Genomic DNA, 20504 nt, shown 5'->3' on the forward strand with positions numbered 1-20504 from the left:
TTGAATAGCAACAATTTATAAACTACATAATCAAAATCATCACAATTGAAACTATAAGGACTAAATTGGAATTTAACTCGAACTAAAGGAATCAAAAGTGAACTTTAGCCATTTTTAAATAACTCCTAACTTTGGTATATAAATTTTATCCTATAGCTTTGCAAGGCAAAGGCATATTTGATACAAACGAAACAGTTTAATACATATTTATTCGTCCTTTGTTTTAGCCTAACATGTATGATGTATGATTCAAACTCAATGGATATGAATACTTCTGAACTTTGCTTACAAGTTCTTTTGGGAGAACGAAATAATTTGTATTGTCCAACATAAATTAAGTTTTTACTGAAATTTAACAAGTTTTCACTTTAAATTTTATGTTTCAAAATTGACTATTAAGATTTCAAGAATTAGAATCTTAAAAAGGAGATTTATGAATTTACTCTCAATAAAAGCACCAATTTTTTAAGAGCAAAATTCTTTCACAAGTTGTAATCCTCACTCGCAAGAATTACAAAAACAATACTCAAAGTTCAGTGGTCTAGGTCCCTTTCCCAAATCCCTATTATCTTTCTTGAAAACTTATAATTTTGTTTTTTTAATTAATTTCAAGTTTGGGCTTACATTCTTTTATTTCTGATTTGAGTTTTGAAGAGGCACTCTTGCATCCATAAATGCAAATCATTCTGCAATTCTAAGAACTTCAAGAGAGCATTCTTTGAGAAGAATTTTGTGTCTTCTTGGAGTCATTATTTTGGGAGTTTCCCAAATTCTTATAGGGTGTTTACTACCACAAAAAGAAGAGATCATTGAATCCTAAGAGACAACAATCAATAATATTAGAGTTACCAAATATATGTCAATATCTTATATGTCACGCACCCAGTCCATCATCAAAAAGAAAAAAAGAAAAAAAAAAAAAACAGAGAGCAGATACAAAATTGCAGCCATCCAAGCAACAATTAGATGAAGAATATAAGCAACATCACCAAAACGAGTAGCAAAATCTCACCTATTTCCCAAACATAAACATAGGTATAATATATAATGCACGAAAGGTCAGAGAATGATTCCTTAAAACAGATATCCAAGTATATATGATTTCTGGAATGTAGGTTTCGGTTTTAGATATTTCCAGAATCATAAATGTCAAATATATATATATGATTATAGAAGCATGAGGCTTGTGAAATTCCTCCTGTTCTTCTCCATGAGGGCAAAGATAAGTTGATATGATGGTATGCTACTAACGCTAGCTAGCTACTGTAAGACCACCATGTGTAAGACCACCATGCATGGGATATATATGAAAGCAATGGCCTCCTCAACAAAAGAACATGGAGTTGATGACGTTTTCATGGAGCCTGGGAAGTTCCTGCTCTGGCACACCACCAGCAGCTGTAACCTCACCACCACCTTGGCTTGAAGTCTCTGACAATTCATCAATCTTAATGAACTGGAGCAACTGCACTCAACACAAAACACCAAACTCGGAATAAGCTCATAAAACACCATGCAACCAAAAGAATACAACTAAGGAATAGCGTCAAAAACCAAAGAGAACATGTTAGATTATTATTACCTACGGATATAGCTGTGGTTGAGGAGATGAGAAAGCCGAGGAAGGGCGGCCTAGTGGGCGGTCCAAGAAGGAAAAGCTGAGCTTGGTCCCTTGTCTGCCCTCCCCAAGTTCATCTTCAGGTAACTCTAATTCCCCATTTTCTCTGTTTCTTTAATTCTTTAGTCTTTTCAAATTCTTGGGTTTTTATTTTTTTTTGTTTTTTATGTTTTATGCTTTCATTATTTTCGGCAGTGGAAGATGAGGATAGGGGTAGTCTGGATCGAATTGGGCAGCTAATGAATGATCTGGTTATGTGGAGGGATGTAACCAGGTCAAGCCTTTGGTTTGGTTTTGGGTCTCTATTTTTCTTTTCTTCTTGCTTTGCCAAAGAAATTAACTTTAGGTGACTTTTCTCATTCACTTTTCCCTCACTCTCCTATTTAATTATAGTATGAAACATCTATTCTTTCCAATCCCATGTTTTCAGCATTTTCTCCACGATTTCCCAACTAGTACTTCTGGTTTTGGGTGCTTCATTTGTCTCCTATTCAATCTGTCCAAGGCACAACTTTCTCTGACTTTGTATTGCTTGGGACTAATAGCTTTTCTCTGTTAGCTAACAATTTACCACTGGTCTTATTTGAATCCAGAGATATAGTACCGAAAAGAAGCGCGATTTCATGCTCAAAGAAGATGACATTTTTGGTGTCACCAAAATGATACTTCCTGCTTGAAATCTTGCCATGTCAAAGACAAGAGCCCTTTTCTCAGGGGAGCCATCCATTACCCTCAAGGTAAACTCAAAACAAAAGTTGAACATTAAGACAGAGTTTGAGATTAGTTCAATGTCCAATGATTATTAAAGTCGGCTCAAATTTCTGGTTACAGGTAGTTCCATTCTTTCCTTCAAGGAGCAGAGTATGGGAATCTTATAACAGTGTGGAGGCTATGTATGCTTGGTATGATCACTATTGTTCATTGTTGTCCATTATTTTATTTCCTTCTATGTGTATAAATGTTGCTTACTATTTTTGTGAAATTATGGCTAGCAGTTTTGGTCAGTTTCACAATCCCAAAACTGTACTTATGCTATTCCATTCAAATGAACCGAAAAGGTATCTAGAATCCCCTAATGTACTTGGATGTTATTTGGTCTGTCTTTATATTCACGTGGCATTAAGTGTTTGAAATGGTGGTTGTTGGAAGCATGGGGAGCATTCTCACACAAAAAGGTTGTAGCAGCATCAGCAGCCACAGCTTTTTGGAATCTGTCTACTGTAAAAATCCGTATTTTCACAGGTAATTTTTATCACATTGCTGAATATTTGGATCTCTGGAACAACATATGTGGCAATTATAAAGGTTACAGTGAAATTTACAAATATCCAAAAGGAAAATATGATGGAGTTTGGTACATATGTTTCCAGTGTTAGTTTTCCTTTAATTTGTGATCTTGTAATCCCTTTTCAATTCATAATTTGACTGACTAGTGATTTACAGGTACAGCGGCTGACTGGTGATTTAAATAGATCAATGCTATGATTAAATTAAAATTACACTTCTCTGAGGACATAAAAGTTATCCAAGTGATAGCTTCTGTTTGTAATCTTGTAGGAGAAGCAGTCATTTCCTTTGTATGAATTGTTCTAGCCTCATTGACATTTATAGTATGAATACTGTTGATTCTTATGTGTGATGTTATTTATTACCTTTGCAGCATTTATATCTCTTGTAATTCTTCGATTACCGGCAACATATGGTGCAACCATTGGAAGATGTAGAACAAGAGCAGCAGCAGGCATTTGTAGTGGCCGAAGTGGCAAGCAATCAGTAGTTTAGTTTCAGTTTGTCCATCACAAATTTCTAACACTAATGTGTTTGTAGCTAATCCAATGTTGACAATAAATAGTGACTGATCCATGGACCATGTTTAACATGTACGTACAATAAAAATGGTTTCCATTTTTGTTTATCTGGACAATTACAGAAAAGGTCTAATAATATTGCATAAAAGGGCATTCTTTAAATTAGAGCTATATGATTCACTAAAAATGTAAGAATTAGCCAAAGATCGCATACAATGCAAATAATACCACCTTGAGTGGTGGACGTTCATTTGATATCCTGCATATGTATGCTTTAGAGCTTGCAACCTCTCTTCTTCATTGAAAGTTTCCAATGAAAATCATATTAGTATAGGATAAGTGCAGAAAGAAGGTAATAGAAAAATCTTAGGGCACAAGGTCTGACCATAGTAATTTGACTTTGATATATAGAAAACTTGATTTGGATTTACAAGGTTTCACATTGGCCAATCATGTGCAGCAAGATTTTGACCAAAACCAAATAAAAGTTAGGTCAAGGTAATAGATTCTCATTCAGACAATGGAAAAATGCAATTCTACCATCATTGTTTCTTTTTTTATGCAGTCAGTTTCGAATTTGCATATCAGCATATGTCCCATATTTTCTGCGACTATGTCATAATCACAAGGAATGAGAAAAAAATGCATGAATTCATTGTCAAAAAATATCTCACTTTAATTGTACATAATGTAACAAATTAACATTGATTGCAACACAATTAGAACATAACATTACAGTGTGGGGTAAAACAACTCTGATGACTACTTATTCTACTTTGAAATAGAGAAACACTTGGAAATTTCTAAAAACCACGAACTATAGTACATAAACTGGAAACAACCAAAACTAGAAACAGAACATAAACATAGACCAAGAGTTGTCAATCATTCAACCTCCTAAACGGAGCTTGTGTTCCTCCCAATCTCCATTTAAAAATGCCTCCTCATCCAAGTCATCATCAGTCTTGAGACGTAAACCCAACTTCTTGAGAGGCAGTCCAAGGTATACCTTGAGAGAAGTATCTCCATTGCCACACAACATTTCAAGTTCTTTGAGATCCTTTAAGTGATCCTCAAATTCAACAGATTTTTCCATCTTCAAAATACTGTCACGAGCCGATTCTCTTAGCTTATCCCTTTGGCTAAGCCTCTGCGTCTGTAGACCCGCTATTTTCTGGTTTGCTTTCAATATTGTGTCCGCAAAGCGACGCTTGAGCATCTCAACTCGGAGAGCCTTAGCCGGAGACAGTTTCGCAGTAGGCTCCGAAACAGAGGCACAAGAATGTTGAATTGCATGATCAACAAGAGTGGCCAAGTGGGTCGAGCGATAAAACCCTTTAGCCTCAGGAATAGTGGACCTCTTGGCTGGTTTTTCGATCATGCTTTTCTTGGACAATCCCTCACAAACAGGTAGTCTTCTCCTATCACAAACCTTTGAGTTTTTGTCCATGACCTTTTTCCACTTGGCCTCAAAATTCCCACTAAGTTTTTTGGCCACAGCATGCACATAATTGCCAAGAGGGTAATACCTGATAGCGTTGGAGAAGGTGAGCCTAACGTCAGCAGCGAAGGCATTGGCAGAAGAATAGACATCCTTGTCCAGTTTGGATTTCACAGTCCCCAAATCCATCGGCCTCCAAATCACGTCAAAATAATTGGGTATCTTCAGAGCCACGGGATCAACTGGCTTGTTGAAGAATCGGGCATGGCGATGTTCCATTAAACCCTTTAAGATCGAAGAACAACACACCTTCAATCTGCCGTCCAAACGCAAACCAAGCTTTTGCTTCTTCTGGGTCTGAGTCTGAGCCACACCCACAGAGGGTTCCGATGCTCCACGCTTGTTAGAAGCCAACACCGCCATTGAGAATGAAGTTTTGAGAGAAAGAGTGAGAGAGCCGCCGCAGAGTGAAAGAGAGGGAGTGGAGTAGTGGAGTAATGGAGTGGAGTAGCCTAGTAAAGTGGAGTGGAGTGGCGTAAAGAGCAAGTCTTGTTCTGGGGGTAACCTGATCTTCGAAGTTTCTAAAAAGAATGTGGAAAAAAGAGCAAGTCTTGTTCTAGCGGGTAACCTGGTCTTCTAAGTTTCCAAGAAGGATGTGGAAAAGAAAGGGTACGTCGTTAACTCGGTAAAACGCGTTAAAATTGTTAGTATATATGTGAAATTATGTGACAATTTCAATTTAATCAAGATTAAATACCAAATTATAATATATTTTTTTCAGCAAATCAATAAGGGACTAATCTTAATTTTTTTAGTTAGGTACTAATATCGATCAACTGAAATGACATAAAATTGGTAGTTAATATTAAAAATACCAATAATGCTAGTTGTCCCACATTTTTTTTCCCACATTTGTATCCCACCTGATGTGTCATTACTTTACTGGAAGAGTATTTCCTTTTTCTTTTTTAGGTTTTATTTTTTAATTTGTAGTGTCCAATGTATGAATGTCATGTAAGATAGTATGAAATTGTGGTATAAAAATGTGGTAAGTATAGAATTACTGTAAAAATACTGTGATTCAGTACCTAAAGTCAATTAACCAACAAAATATATTATTATTTTCAGATAATTATTATAAAGTCCACTTTTGGACTCTTAATGATAATTAAACTTAACCCACCTATTTTACCTATATCCTAAAAAAAACCCATTTAATTAGTTTTAAACTCATCTTTTAAAAATACTAGTGGTTCGATCTCCTCTCTCTCTATTTCTCTTTCTCCATCTCCTTCTCCTTCTCCAATGGCCTCTCTCTCTCCATCTTCTTCTCCGATCGAACCCTCGTTGTTCGGCGAGTAAGGTCGATGAGACCACAACCATCTCTCTTTCTGATATCCTCTCCGATCTCTGTCTATATTCTCTCTCTTTACTCTCTCTCTCTCTTATTGTTTGTGATCACTCTCTCTCTCTCTCTCTCCATTTCTGTCTTTCTATCTTCTCTTCACTATAACCCATCGCTGGAGCCTTGAAGGAGGCCGATGACCTCTAGATCGGAGTTTGTCGATCTCCGATTTGGAAGTATAGAGCCCGGAGTTTGTTGAGGGCACGATATGGAGGTGTTGTGCCGATTATTACTGTTGGACAATGACAATTATTTGTTACTGTTAAAATTAAGATTTTTACTCCAAAACCTTGAATTTTTGTGTTTTGTTTAGTTTTATGCTTTTTTTAAACATGTTTATGAAAGAAAAAGACAGAAGATTTATATAAGTTATCTTGTTTTGGGTATTGTTGCAGAGTGAGAATTGTCATTGTCCAACAACGACTATAATTGCCACTGTTGGACAATGACAATTCTCCTAACATTAAAAAAAAAAAAAAAAAAAAAAAAAAAAAAAAAAAAAAGAAGAAGCTAAAGCGTGCTAGGGGTCTGTGCCTAGCGCATATTTCCATGTGAGAATCGATACCTAACTCGACCTAAACTGCGCCAAAAATACATCGGAGAATCCATGACCTTTGGAGCTTAAATTTGTCGTCGTGTGAGGTTTTCGAAGTTAGGAAAGACACTACAAAGTTCACCTCATCAAGAGCAAAAGTAGGTACTAGAGTTGAGCCGAGAGATGTTTAGAATCAAGAGATCGCCAACGGAGGGGCCGACTCTATTCTATGTTGTTCGTCATTATCGATGATCAGATGAAAAAACAAACCCCATAGGGAGGTCGACATCATCAAGCTGGTTCCAATGCCACATAATCGATTGGTAGTCGGACGACAAAACTTTGGCTAGGTCAGGTAACTTGTAACCAGGTAATTGGGTCATGTGAGCGGGTTGGGGGCTGTGCAATCAAGAACATGTCAAGTAATTTTGATGTTGGCCGGGTATTTATACTGGAACCCTAGAGTGAAAAATGACTGAATTTCCCATCAACTTAAAACATCAATATCTTTCTCTCTGTAACTACATTCGTGTTTCGTTTGCACATAAACGCTTGTTGGCACAATGTCTATCTATCGATCTAGATCGAGTAAAAGAAAGTACTAGATTCCAATAGGTTTTCTTTTTCCTCACTAGTCCACATAAATCTTTTAAAATCCAAATAATTCACTAAAAATATATTTAGAATCCGAAATGCATTCTAAAAAAAATACTATAGACTCGTTTCAACTAGTATTATTTTCTAACAACCTTTTTTTTTATTGACTTCTAAAATGTCTCAAATAAATTCTAATGTCCCTAAATAGATACAAATATTCAATTTAATTCCAAATAACCTCAAATAGTTCTTCAATGTTCAAATAAATCCAAATAATTTTTTGAAAATCACCAAAATTTTTCATATATTATCTCCAAAATAATTTTAAGAAAATTCTATGGTTTCACAATTAAAATTGCCAAAATTAAAATTACGGGACGAAAGTAGAAAATGATTGAAACTAGAGAGACCGAAATGCAATTTGGCCTAACATCTAAAGTTAGGATATCAATCAGGTTTACATATAATGGGCTTCTCCATGAAATAGCCCATTGTAATGAGGCTCCTACTTTTTGGCCTTGGGGGGAAAATCATTTCTGTTTTAGCTCTTTGACCATTTTTTAGACAAAAATAACCTTGGGTTGACGAATTGATTAACCGAATCAACCACCAAAAAGTCAAATGTAGCCAAAATATGTAAAAAAATAAGTCGACAAGAAGTAAGTGGTGCAGCACCAGCATGTGTTGCACAAAGGCAAGTGTACACCCAAATCGACTAGAATATTGATCAAAATATCAACCGACTCTAATTGCAACATTAACAAGATGAGCAAGATATGCAAATCTAACTCTTCATCTTTTTTTTTTTTTTGTCAGAAAAAGATTGTACTCCATCATCATTTGAATTTGGAATAAAAATCTTGTTTTTATTTGTAATGATAGGTTTATCTAATCTTTTTTTTTTTTTTTTATAATTTCGTTTTTTATTTGTAAAGAATCTAAAGAGATGCAAGCATTACGCACCAATTTTTTAAGAGCAAAATTCTTTCACAAGTTGTAATCCTAGCTCACTCGCAAGAAATACAAAAACAATACTCAAAGTTTAGTGGCCTCCCTTTCCCAAATCCCTATTATCTTTTTTGAAAACTTATAACTTTGTTTTTTTAATTAATTTCAAGTTTGGGCTTACAGTCTTTTTTTTCTAATTTGAGTTTTGAAGAGGCACTCTTGCATCCCTAAATGCAAATCATTCTGCAGTTCTCAGAACTTCAAGAGAGCATTTGGTACGTACAAAGGTTTCTTCCCTATTTTGACTTAAGGAAAAAAACGTTGGTTGGATATAATTTAGCAAGGCTAATTGAGGAGCCTATGACCTCAGATAAGGTTGACTGAGGAGCCTTTGACCTCAGATAACGTTAACACGTTATTGTTTAATTACTTTTCTGCTTGGTATATTCATTAAGCTGACACCTTTAAATAGGTGATAATTACAATAAGATAAGAGAAAATAAAGTAACATATCAACTACTCACCTAGCCTTTAACATTAACATGGAGTAAAGATAGGAGAAGTTTTAATCCTATCTCCCACTAACTCAAGTCCTATCTAATTAGGACTCTATTATTCTAACTAAAACAAAAACAAAACAAATTTTAATTAAAGAGTAGAAAAAGAACGTAACATTAGGAAAAGAACGTAACAGCATTCTTTGAGAAGAATTTTGTGTGTTCTTAGAGTCGATCATTACTGTATTTTGGGAGTTCCCATATTCTTGGTTTGCAATTCTTATAAAAAGAAGAGATCATTGAATCCTAATACACAACAATCATAAAACTAAAGTTACCAAATATATGTCAATATCTTATATGTGGCCGTGGACCGTATTAGTTAAGACTTAAACGGGCCAGCCAATGAGTTTTTTTTTTTAGAGTGAGAAAACTAATTTTATGATATTTTTTTATAATTAAATATTAATATATTTTTTTCATAAAAATTGAATATTCTTGTTGAAAAATTCTCAAAAATTAGAAAAAACCGTGTTAAAAAAGTCGTGCTTAATTCAGGCTCATTTCGTGCCCGTGCTTGGCCCGTGTCATGCCGTGCATGACGGTTTAAAAACTTCAGCCCAGCTTGGCCCATTTACTCGTGTCGTGCCAATGTCATGCACGGGTCGGCCCAGCCCGTTGACACCTCTACCATGAGGCCTGAGGTCAGTCCACTTGCGTAGTGCCACGTGTCCACTTGACCTTTTGCTTCCCCGACCCCCTATATTCTAGTTTCTGGTCTTGACCCTACTTTTTTATTTCTTATTCTCGATTTTGTCTTCTTTGTGGACACAGTTTGTTGGTTTAGTGCTTGTGTTGTGTGTCATGTGCCACACTCCTTTTCCTAATTTCTTGAAAAAACAAAAAACGATAAAGTCCTTTTGCTGTTTATACATTCTAAGGAATGCTATCTACTCTCTCCAATTCACCTTCTCCATCGATCTTATCTTCTATTATTCTAATTCCTTAATGTAAATTCATGATCGGAACCGTTCAATTTTTAGATCTAGCTATGAAGATTATCTCTGCAAAAAATCAACGAAATCGGAAATTGTTTAGTTATGTAATTGTGATCAAACAAACCAACAATGAATCAAATTGTTACCAAAACCGTCCATTTATTTGATCACAGTTGCATAACCAAACGATTTCTAATTTGGTTGATTTTTTGCAGAAATGATCTCCATAGTTAAATCTAAAAAATAAACGATTCTAATCATAAATTTACATTACGGAATTAGAATAATAAAAAATAAGGTCGGTGAGAAAAGTAGATAGTATTCTCCATAAGTCTAGTATTTTATGTTTGGAAGTTTTAATCTATTTTTGTTTTATTTTATTTTTGGTCGTATTGTAAAGTGATTTTTGTATATAAGATACATTTTATAAATATGTGCTAGCTGTCTTAGACTCTTGACTTAGAGTCAGTAAACCAAAGAAAGCAAAGCAACCCACAACCACTAAGAGAGGCTTCAAGATTGGACAGAGCTCTGATGAGCTCTGAAGCAATGGCTTTGTTTCATACAGTTAGCAAAAATCAGAAGCCATGCAGAGGGAGGAGGAAGAGAAAGAGAGACTTACCACAAGTGTGAAATAAACCCTAAACCCCAAAATCCAAAAGCAAATGCCAGCGGCAGGTTGTTTTTTTGGCAGTTTGCTCTGCAACTGCTATTGCTGCTGCTGCTGCGCGCATTAACTGCTTCAGCTTGCGCCGAGGTAACGTACGGACGCACATGCAGGCCATGAGACATGCGCTCATAGTGTTGCGCCGCATGTCTGTTGAGTTGTCACCTTTGCTTCACCCACCCCCTAATTATGGTTTCCGTTTTTGCCCCTAATTAAGGGGCGTGGTCCGGTTCGGTTCAGCCGCAAAGTTTGTGTTATATGTGCTTATATGATTTATGTTCCGCAATATTGTTTTTTTTTTTTTTTTTTTTGTAATAAAATTGCAATATTGTTATTTGAGTGGAAAAAACTTATAATCTTATTATAGGAAATTTTTGAAAAAAAAAAAACGGGTTTAGTCACGACCTTACAATGATTTAAAAAAATAAAAAAAAAATTCAATGTTTGGAATTTTAAGATTCTAGTCCACTTTCAAAGTGTCATCCGATCAACTATGTCAACCAGTCAACAATTATTTGTGTATTAAATAACAACATATCATTAAGTGACAGTGACGTACATGGTGTAATTGAGTAATAAAAAACCACAAAATAAGAATGAATGTTATTTGTGTTATTTTACCTTTTATCTTGTGTATCAAATTTTCACTTGCAAATATAATAAAAAGGCAAAATATAAATGTATAAAGTATTTTTAAGTGATTTTTCGGATCATATATCACTGAATGATGAGACTAACACTTGGTTGATTGATCAAGGTATCGCTCAATAGGGGTTTTTGATCAATAAGCAACTAAAAAGTGGATTGAGATTATTTTTAAGAGTGAGGCTATGCAGACCACTCTTAGTTGCTGAGTTGACCACCTTAATATATTTTTTTCAACTTTTTTCTTATTTTACCCTTTATTGCAAAAATATGATGAAATCACCCAGATCCATTCAGTGGTCATTTACCGAAACATTCACCAATGTTCGGTAGATAAGTGTCGAGTAAATACAAATATTTCGACAGATAACTGTCGAATGCCTTTTTCATTTCCATTCGGTGGTTATTCACCGAATAATCTACCAATGTTCAGCAGATAACTATCGAATAACCATAAATATTTCGGTAGATAACTGTCGAATGACCCGACGAACAAAATTGAAATTTTTTATTTTAAGGGTAAAGTTGAAATTTTGAAATAGGGTGGTCAACTCAACAATTTAGGATGGTCGGAATAAAACTGGCCTATTTTTAATTTCCCGTTGTCATGTTTTGTCTATACCAATTACATTTTGTCCTTATTTGTTTAGTATACAAATTTTATACTATAGCATATTTGATATAAACGAAACAGTTTAGTACGTACTATTCGTCCCTTGTTTTAGCCTACATGTATGATGTATGATTCAAACTCAATGGATATGAATAATTCTTAACTTTGCTTACAAGTTCTTTTGGGAGAACGAAATATCTTGTATTCTCCAACTTAGATTAAGTTTTTACTGAAATTTAACAAGTTTTCACTTTAAATTTTATGTTTCAGAATTGACAATCAAGATTTCAAGAATTAGAATCTTAGGTGAGGAGAGCTACCTAAAAAAGGAGATTTTTGAGTCCACTCTCAATAAAAGCACCAATTTAGAGCAAAATTCTTTCACAAGTTGTATCCTCACTAGCAAGAATTACAAAAACATGCAATACTCAAAGTTTAGCGACCTCTCTTTCCTGACTCCCAATTATCTATTTTGAAATCTTATAACTTGGTTTTTTTAATTAATTTCAAGTTTGGGCTTACAATTTTTTATTTCTGATTTGAGTTTTGAAGAGGCACTCTTGCATCCAAAAATGCAAATCATTCTGTAATTCTCAAAACTTCAAGAGAGCATTCTTTGAGAAGAATTTTGTGTCTTCTTGGGTCATTATTTTGGGAGTTCCCATAATCTTGGTTTGCAATTCTAAGTTTTAGAGTGTTTACTACCACAAAAGGAAGAGATCATTGAATCCTAATAGGCAACAATCAATAATACTAGCTAGTCAATATCTTATATCTCACCCAGACCATCAAACAAAAAAAGCAGAGAGCAGATACAAAATTGCAGTCACCAAAGCAATAATTAGATGAAGAATATAAGCAACATCACCAAAACAAGTAGCAAAATCCCACCTATTTCCCATTATAAACATAGGTATAATAATGCACGAAAGGTCAGAGAATGATTCCTTAAAACAGATATCCAAGTATATATGATTTCTGGAATGTAGGTTTCTGTTTTAGATATTTCCAGAATCATAAATGTCAAATATATATGATTATAGAAGCATGAGGCTTGTGAAATTCCTCCTATTCTTCTCCATGAGGGCAAAGATAAAAGACTGAGAGTTGATATGATGGTATGCTACTGGCACACCACCAGCAGCTGTGAAGTTCCTGGGAAGCAATGGCCTCCTCAACAAAAGAACATGGAGTTGATGACGTTTTCATGGAGCCTGGGAAGTTCCTGCACTGGCACACCACCAGCAGCTGTAACTTCACCACCACCTTGGCTTGAGGAAGTCTCTGACAATTCATCAAACTTGGTGAACTGTGTCATCTGGGCGGCGGCAAGATGAGCGTAGCAAATTGGAGCAACTGCAGTCAACACAAAACACCAAACTCTGAATAAGTTCATAAAACACCATGCAACCAAAAGAATACAACTAAAGAATAGCGTCAAAAACCAAGGAGAACATGTTAGATTACTATTACCTACGGATATGGCTGTGGTGCTCCTTTGGTACCTGCATACAATTCGATGATGGGCGTCACATATGAAACTCACTCAAATAAATTCACAAACATAAACAGAACCTAATCTCTCCCCATCCATGTGTGTTTGTTTCTTGGATAATGGATTCACTTCTACTCTCTTTTTAATGTATGATTAAGAAGAAAATCCTCACTGTCAAAAGCCAGATTTTCCTATCCAAATCCAAAACATGAGTATACTTACACATATGATAGAGAATGAACAAATTCTTGCAAGTCATCTGCTGAAAAGCCAAGCTCATCATATAGAACATGATAATGAGTAGGCCGAGTAGTCCCCTACATAAACAATCCAAAGTCGAATGAATTTCCTTTCAAAGTAGCTCAATTAGATAATTACACCATGTAAAAACATTCAGCAGACAGGAAAATGTCCAGGCACTCAAGTTCTTTCCATGCATAAGCAACAAAAAAGCAACAGGCTCAGGTTAAGAATACTCACAATCATCCCAGCATGAGCACACAAGTAGAAATCATTGTTCTTTGGATGACAAACTTTGTTGTCAATAATAGTCCCTGCATTAAGGTAATCAAAAGACAAGCGTGGTTTAAAACAATTAACAGAAACATATTTCTTCTTTTCTATTTAAACATTTTGTATTGATGGTAAAATGACTGACCAGGTGGAACATTATCTGCAGCATCAGGCTTGAAGAATTTTGTATGATGATTCTTTTGAGCAACAATAACCATGAACTTTGGAGACCAGCTCTCATCAAGGAACTTGCAGGCCTGCAAAACATAAAAAATCCAAAGTACATCTAGACATGTTCTCTAGCAAATAAAGCACAAAGAAACAAAATGTAGATTGGCCAAGTGAAGACCTCAATGATCTGATCCAATTCAACATTCAAGACTTGGTTGAACTGAGATTCACTCACTCCATCCCTAAACAAGAGAACCAAAGAAAGATACACAAGAGTCATGAAATAATTTTTTTTTTTTTTGAAGAGAATTTATTAAAAAACTCAAATTATATGTAAAAGTGTGGAGTACGAATCCACTGCCAGGTTACAAGAAAATCCAGGCTAACAGAACAGTTTATGACAACAGTATCTTGGCTAATAGGATGGTTCTTAATTTATAGACTCTTCTATTTGAGATATGAGATCGATAACAAATTGCAGATGATTATAGAGCAAACAAAAGGATTAAATGCATATCTTGGCTTACATTCGTCTATAGAGAGATCATTTTTTTTCCTGCAGAATGTTGTGGGACAATGACAAGATGGGGAAATGAACAATAATACAAGTAGCTAATTACATCCACTGAAGGTTAAATTATCATCGTATTTAATAATTACATTGATAGATTATGTCTTCTCACGCTTTCAAGTACTGTCATTTTGATGCATTTTTTAATCCGTGATTATAAATGCTAGAATATGGTCCAATGATCTGACACAAAAATGTCAATGTAGGACATTCGATGCATAATTTGTGCATCAAAAAAAAAAAAAGGAAAATTTCATTACTCTTTGTAACTGCAGAAGAATATATTACTAATACTACACCTGAAAATAATTATCTGATCAGGCTTCCTGCTACTTGAAGTATTGTAAAAGTCTAACAATAGTTCCCTGAAAACAGCACATTCAATGTTACAATTTTGTTTGATACAAATATTGAAAAACTAAATTTCGAAATCTGGAAGCAGATAGCTCAAATTGGCAGATTATCCTTGATTGGCTAGTAACAAAGAAAATTATATTTGAAGCCAGCTAAAACTAAACAGTGCATCACTGTAACTTGTAATGGGGAGAGGAGCCAAACCTGATTATGCCCTGATCCTCTTTATCAGACACAGGCTTGAACAGAGAAGCAATCATTTCTACTTTTGGCGATTGAGTACGAACAGCAGCTCGGTAACGTGAAATTGAGGGCCAGTGCCTGGAACTGACCACCTATAAAATTTCCAACTTCCAATATGTAAAGAGGTATACATCAAATAATGCATATCAAATGATAAGCACCAAACTCTCCAGGTGATGGTGTATGGAGTGAAGTTTCTTGGTCCAAAAAGAAAAGTAAAATTTATGGTAAAGAACATGATTGAAGAATGTCCAGTCTAGGGGGGAGAAATGTTACCGCTGCAATAGAAGGCACATCTGACTTTCCAGGTGAGCCATGTGACACATCCATCCCCAAAATCAGAGTGGGACACTTTGAAACCAAAGGAATCGAAGCAGATTTCTCCACAGTTAGCAAGGAATTCATTCCCCCAAGCTGCAAAGAGGTGCAGATCATATATGGAAGACAAGAGTTAATTCAAACAGTAGACCATACAAGACAATCTCCACAAATGATATTATTGTCACTTTGATTTACCTTTGCATTAATTTTCAGGAGCACATTTGTTATGTACTGATCATTCACTTTTGTAGGAGCAATGCACTGTGTTACAATCCCAATCTCAGACAGATTTTTCCTTTTCCATGGACCTTAAGTTCAGGGAATTGTTAGTACATATATCCTCAACCTTAAGTGTTGAAAAGCAAATGGCCAAAAAAAAAAAAAAAGTGTTGAAAAGCAATAAAAGAAGGTAAGAGCTGTGATCTGACCATATATATCAGAATTCTTCCTCTCAGGAAGAATGCACAACAGAAACTGTGGTGGTCCTGGAAGTTTCGACTTTATGAGTTCAAACATCTTTTCCACTCTAACCAGAGCTGGTGCACGTCTATGCTGGGGACTCTCTTCAAATACGTTAAATGGATCTTCAATGACCTACGACAAAAGAATTGCTTTAGAATAGCAAATAATCAAAGGGATAAATTTTAGAGTATTGAAGAAGATTTTGTATAATTCAGAGAAAAACAAATTCTCACAATTCCTTTCATCTTTCCACACTTCAGCATACTATTGACCAGGTTCCGAATATCACAGCGAGCAGAGAAATTGACAATCGCCCAGCGCACTATTTTCACTGGTTGTACTAATGTCTACAGAGGTAATTGAGTTAAATTCAGCACAAAGATTTCAAAGTTTGATACTGGTGAAACAGAAAAGACATGGAAGGAACCAACCTTATTGTTGAAATTCCACCGCCCATTTCGAGGAAAAAAATCCTCTCCATTGCCCACTTTTAACTGCAGGAAAGCATCAATAAAAAGAGAAACAAGAACAAGGAAATTTATAGCACCCAAAACAATAGCCAGATCAATTATGAAGGAAACAAAAATGAGTACGAAGATGTGTTACCCTTGGGGCTGACAATACACGGCCCTCAACCTGCATAAGATCAGGACTGATTGATATTCCAGATGAATGAAGCATCGGGTCAGCATCATATTTACTACTTCTCAGTGCCTGAAAGAATTTAAAATGAGATGTTAGCAAGTTTTAGATACAGTGATAAACCATATCACATAGAAGGCATAACTTACATCACGCAAAACTGTCATCCGCTCTTGAGGCTTCTGCCGAGACTTCTCCACTAGTGAAGCCCTTTGAAGAGTGGATAAGGATTTGGTATAGCGTTGCAATGAAACCAAGTTACAAAGCTACAGAGGCATAGAGGAATGATAAACAATTCTAATATACACCTTAGCAGGAAATACTTGGAAGTATATGAATCACCTCGAGTGGAAAGTAAGAAGGGCGCTTTGGTTTCCCAACATTGATGCATGGAAAATCTGCTGATTCACGTAATGGCATGTGTTTATGGCGAGCAAAATATTCAGAAACTGTAATTTCTTCTCCATCACCATCCTGTCCTGCTTTTGCTTTCAGAAAGAACCTAGGCACAAAAATGAAAAACGGTAAGAACATTGGAGAGAAATCTGTTAGAGAAATACAAATAGATATTATCCGCAAAACAAAAAAATGAGATGATATTTTAAGCCTACTTGGATGGCATGGATATAATAAGGCAGAAAGAACTTACGTCTGCTCTTTGCAGGGTCTATCACTCAATCCAGTAATTTTGTACTCCATCTTTGAGCAATAGGTCACGATTCTTAGATTTTTTAACATCCTTTTAGCCTAGTAGGAAATGAAAAGGCTCAGGTTCATGAACAATGACAAATCAATTCAACGTCAACATGGAAAAACAATGTTACCTTAGTCCAATCAATCTGGTAAGGATTTTTAACATTTTGGTTCTGCATGAGGAAGTTCAGAACAGGACCAGGTTGTACGATCATTGTAGTGGATACATCTGCATACACACAAGGACAGTGACAAACTTGGCAGTAGCATTACTAAATAAACCAAGCCTTATGTCGCTTAAAACTTACCCATGTTCAGGGACAAACCCCCTTGGGTGGCTCGGAAGCTTGAATGGAAACCCCGGCAGCCTAACACACCTGCTCCCAAGTCTGCGAAGTTCTTTGGATTGTTATGGAAGAAAGACTGTCGGACAAGGAGGCAACCCCTGGAGAGAAGAAGAGTATGATACACCAACAATAAGAGTGGACTGACAGAGGAAAGATACAGTGGTCAAGTACTTACTGCTTTGCAGCATTCTGCCTTAGTATGATGTCAAGAACTCTCACTGCTTCTTGAAAATGCTCTGAGTCCTGACCCCGTAATGCATTCACGATTGCTTGCATTGGGATTTTAGCAGCAAAATTAACCTGTACCTTTATTGTTTTTGATTGAAATGATTTTTTGCCTCTCTTCCTATCGCTCTCACTCTCATCTGGGTTGTAACTACCTCCAAGGCTACCATTCCTACTAGACCTGTATGCAAAATAAACAGTGAGCCAATGTCCTGAGCAAATAGGGAGCATGAAAATTTTCAACATAATTCACACATTCGTACCTGGTTGATGAGATGTCATCCAACACGACCAAGAAATCAAGTCTGTTATGAGGGAGAGAGCCAACAGTAAACAAGCTCTTCTCTCCATCATAAGCAAATTCTTTATGTTCCAGCTCCATGTTGTACGTCTCTTTAACTTTGTCGAGAACTTTGCGTCCAATGCCTTTCCCATCAACTGGGGTTCCATCCTCATAAAGCATAGCAATCTGTATCAACATTATTTGACACCAATACAATTATAAAAAAAAAAATTGAAAAAAAAGGACATCATTAATTTATCTGCAAGATAGATTGAGAAGAGGGAATTACACTATAATGGAAAAAGTAGCCATCAGACTTGTTCACGCCCACTTTGAAATGGTTGGTTAGAAGTGGAATCCTTTGCCCTTTAGATCCATGGCCAGGCCTTGCCATGGGAACACGTTTTTTAGCTGATGCTTTCTTTAATAGTCTTATAGATTTCTCTTCTGCTACAATTGGGACAACATTTGGAGGAATGGGTGGAGGAGGAGGAAGTTCAATTCGTCCAGGATTTGAAGGTTCCATTTCCTAAAACCTGCTCAACCACAAGAATGATAGATAGCATAGTTATGTAACTGCATGCAAATTAGAGAGTTATATATCATTGTCAAACTTGAAAACTTTATCTCTAGCAAACCAAACTATCTTGCCAATTTCCACAATATGCTTTAGTTAGGGTGCAAGTACACCACAAGATGCACCTATTACCACTAAACTAGGAGGAATTCATATGAAAAACACTAAAATTTGATACGAGATTTTGTATACAATAGAAAAGAATACAAGAGAATAATTTATGTGACCAATCCGAGAAAAGCAAGGATAAAGATCTCAAGCATTTAAATGATATGAATCACAGAAATAACAATCATAACTATGAATGGTGTGCAAAACCAACACAACACCTAACAGCTAACACCTAATAGGCACTAATAATAGCATGTAGAAAAATTTTTAACTCTGCATAATAACTAATCAATGCATCATGATTTTCTTATAAGGAGGAGACAACAGGAATAGTATTGAAAGATCATACCTCCTCAATTCGATCACTAAGATCTTATGAACAGGATACTATGAGCGAGAATTCTGAATTGGAGCAAAAGTTAAAAGTTAAATAAAAATTTATAAAAAATGATTATTAGTAATACAAGGCAACCTGCTTTTAAATGGAAAACAGAGAGAGGAAGGAAAGAACAGGCTAGAAAAACAAAATCTGTATACACTGCTTCTTTTTATGTCTCTTAAGGAAAAAGTTGAGACAAAAAGGGGGATTAATGGAAAAACATGCAACTATTGTCAGACTCCTTGGCATGTTACGTTGTCACACATTCAAACAAGCATATATCCAACTAGATTAGTTGTTCAAATTGACAACATACAGACAATCTGGAAAATTGGATTAATCAGAAATGTTTAACCAAACTGTATCCATAAATGATTTCTTAAAATATAGATTTAGAGTAATTCTTTTTTATCAGATTTTCTAATACGTTATGTTGTCGAACTTTTAATCTGCATCACACATTCAAACAATGATCCACCTGACCAATTGTTCAAATTGGCAGCACATGGACTATGTAGCAACACACTGTTTCCCTATAAATTTAATGCATATACATTTATAAGAATATATAGAAAAAATCACAAACACTTTGAAGAATTTTTCATCGGCACGCATAGTCAATTGGTTGCTAAGAAATGGGGTAAAACGAGAAAAGAGTAGGGAAAACCCCATTTATATCATCATTTAGTGCCCATAAAATCAAACAATAATGAAACTTCAAGTTTAGATTTCCACAAGTGAAAATCTCAAAACAAGAAGCCCCAAACCTTTTTGCTCTTCAATATAAACCTTATCTCAGAAATTAATGTGTCTATTTCGAAAGAAATTAATGTGTGTATACAAATAGTACCATGCAGTACAATAAAAGAATTTTCATATGCGACTATTATCATACAGATTATACAGTACAATAATGCATTACCCAAATCTAAGCACAAAGAAAAGTAAATAAAACATCTAATCAAATCTAAGGCAGCCAAAAGTACATGATGCATTAACCAAAAAAAGTAGTATTTATTTGGGGCTTTAGATATTAATTAAATTAATAGTAGTATTTTTATGATGGGAAAAAATTATGGTGTTAAAAACAAACCCCAAGAACAATGGTATTAAGGAAACAGATAAACAGAAGCTATAATAAAATAATCCCCCACTGGATGTGAGAAAACGGCAGCTGTGTAAACAACACTGGCCCAGATGGTTGTAGAAAAGCCGTCAACAACATCCAAACAGAAGATTGAAAGCACTTTTAAACCCAAAACGAAATAACTCTTAAAAAATATAAACAATAAAAAATAAAAAAAAAGTGGGGCTGTATATTGTAACGTGAACAAGGACAAAATCT

At 35.3% G+C, this 20504-nt stretch overlaps 2 protein-coding genes and 1 pseudogene across 3 annotated transcripts; 1 reads left to right on the plus strand and 2 right to left on the minus strand.

Annotated features, from left to right (window-relative positions):
- Positions 1 to 1315: 1315 nt before the first annotated feature.
- LOC147291511 (reticulon-like protein B17) lies at positions 1316 to 3395 on the plus strand (annotated as a pseudogene).
- A 920-nt stretch (positions 3396 to 4315) lies between these two features.
- Positions 4316 to 5290, minus strand: LOC147291512 (uncharacterized). The gene has a single exon (XM_086235960.1). It carries the CDS (start codon positions 5288 to 5290, stop codon positions 4316 to 4318), a length of 975 nt encoding a protein of 324 aa, XP_086092086.1.
- Positions 5291 to 12946: 7656 nt separating this feature from the next.
- On the minus strand, positions 12947 to 18618 carry LOC147291513 (protein argonaute 4A-like). Of its 2 annotated transcripts, none has more exons than XM_086235233.1 (22): positions 18382 to 18618; positions 18073 to 18278; positions 17760 to 17984; positions 17546 to 17682; positions 17369 to 17466; positions 17194 to 17291; positions 16887 to 17046; positions 16694 to 16810; positions 16509 to 16616; positions 16334 to 16396; positions 16136 to 16249; positions 15869 to 16034; positions 15636 to 15748; positions 15396 to 15533; positions 15081 to 15211; positions 14822 to 14887; positions 14130 to 14193; positions 13926 to 14037; positions 13748 to 13821; positions 13490 to 13584; positions 13246 to 13277; positions 12947 to 13128 (listed from the first exon to the last, which is right to left on the minus strand). In XM_086235233.1, the coding sequence occupies exons 1-22, from the start codon at positions 18616 to 18618 to the stop codon at positions 12947 to 12949; spliced, it is 2736 nt and encodes a 911-aa protein (XP_086091359.1). The 2 variants fall into 2 exon arrangements, with proteins under 2 accessions (XP_086091359.1, XP_086091358.1); XM_086235232.1 differs by having other exon boundaries at positions 17760 to 17990.
- Between the last annotated feature and the right edge of the window lie 1886 nt (positions 18619 to 20504).

The sequence above is a fragment of the Dryas octopetala genome, chromosome 3 (assembly GCF_963921425.1).
Source record: "Dryas octopetala chromosome 3, drDryOcto1.1, whole genome shotgun sequence".
NCBI classification, from domain to species: domain Eukaryota; kingdom Viridiplantae; phylum Streptophyta; class Magnoliopsida; order Rosales; family Rosaceae; genus Dryas; species Dryas octopetala.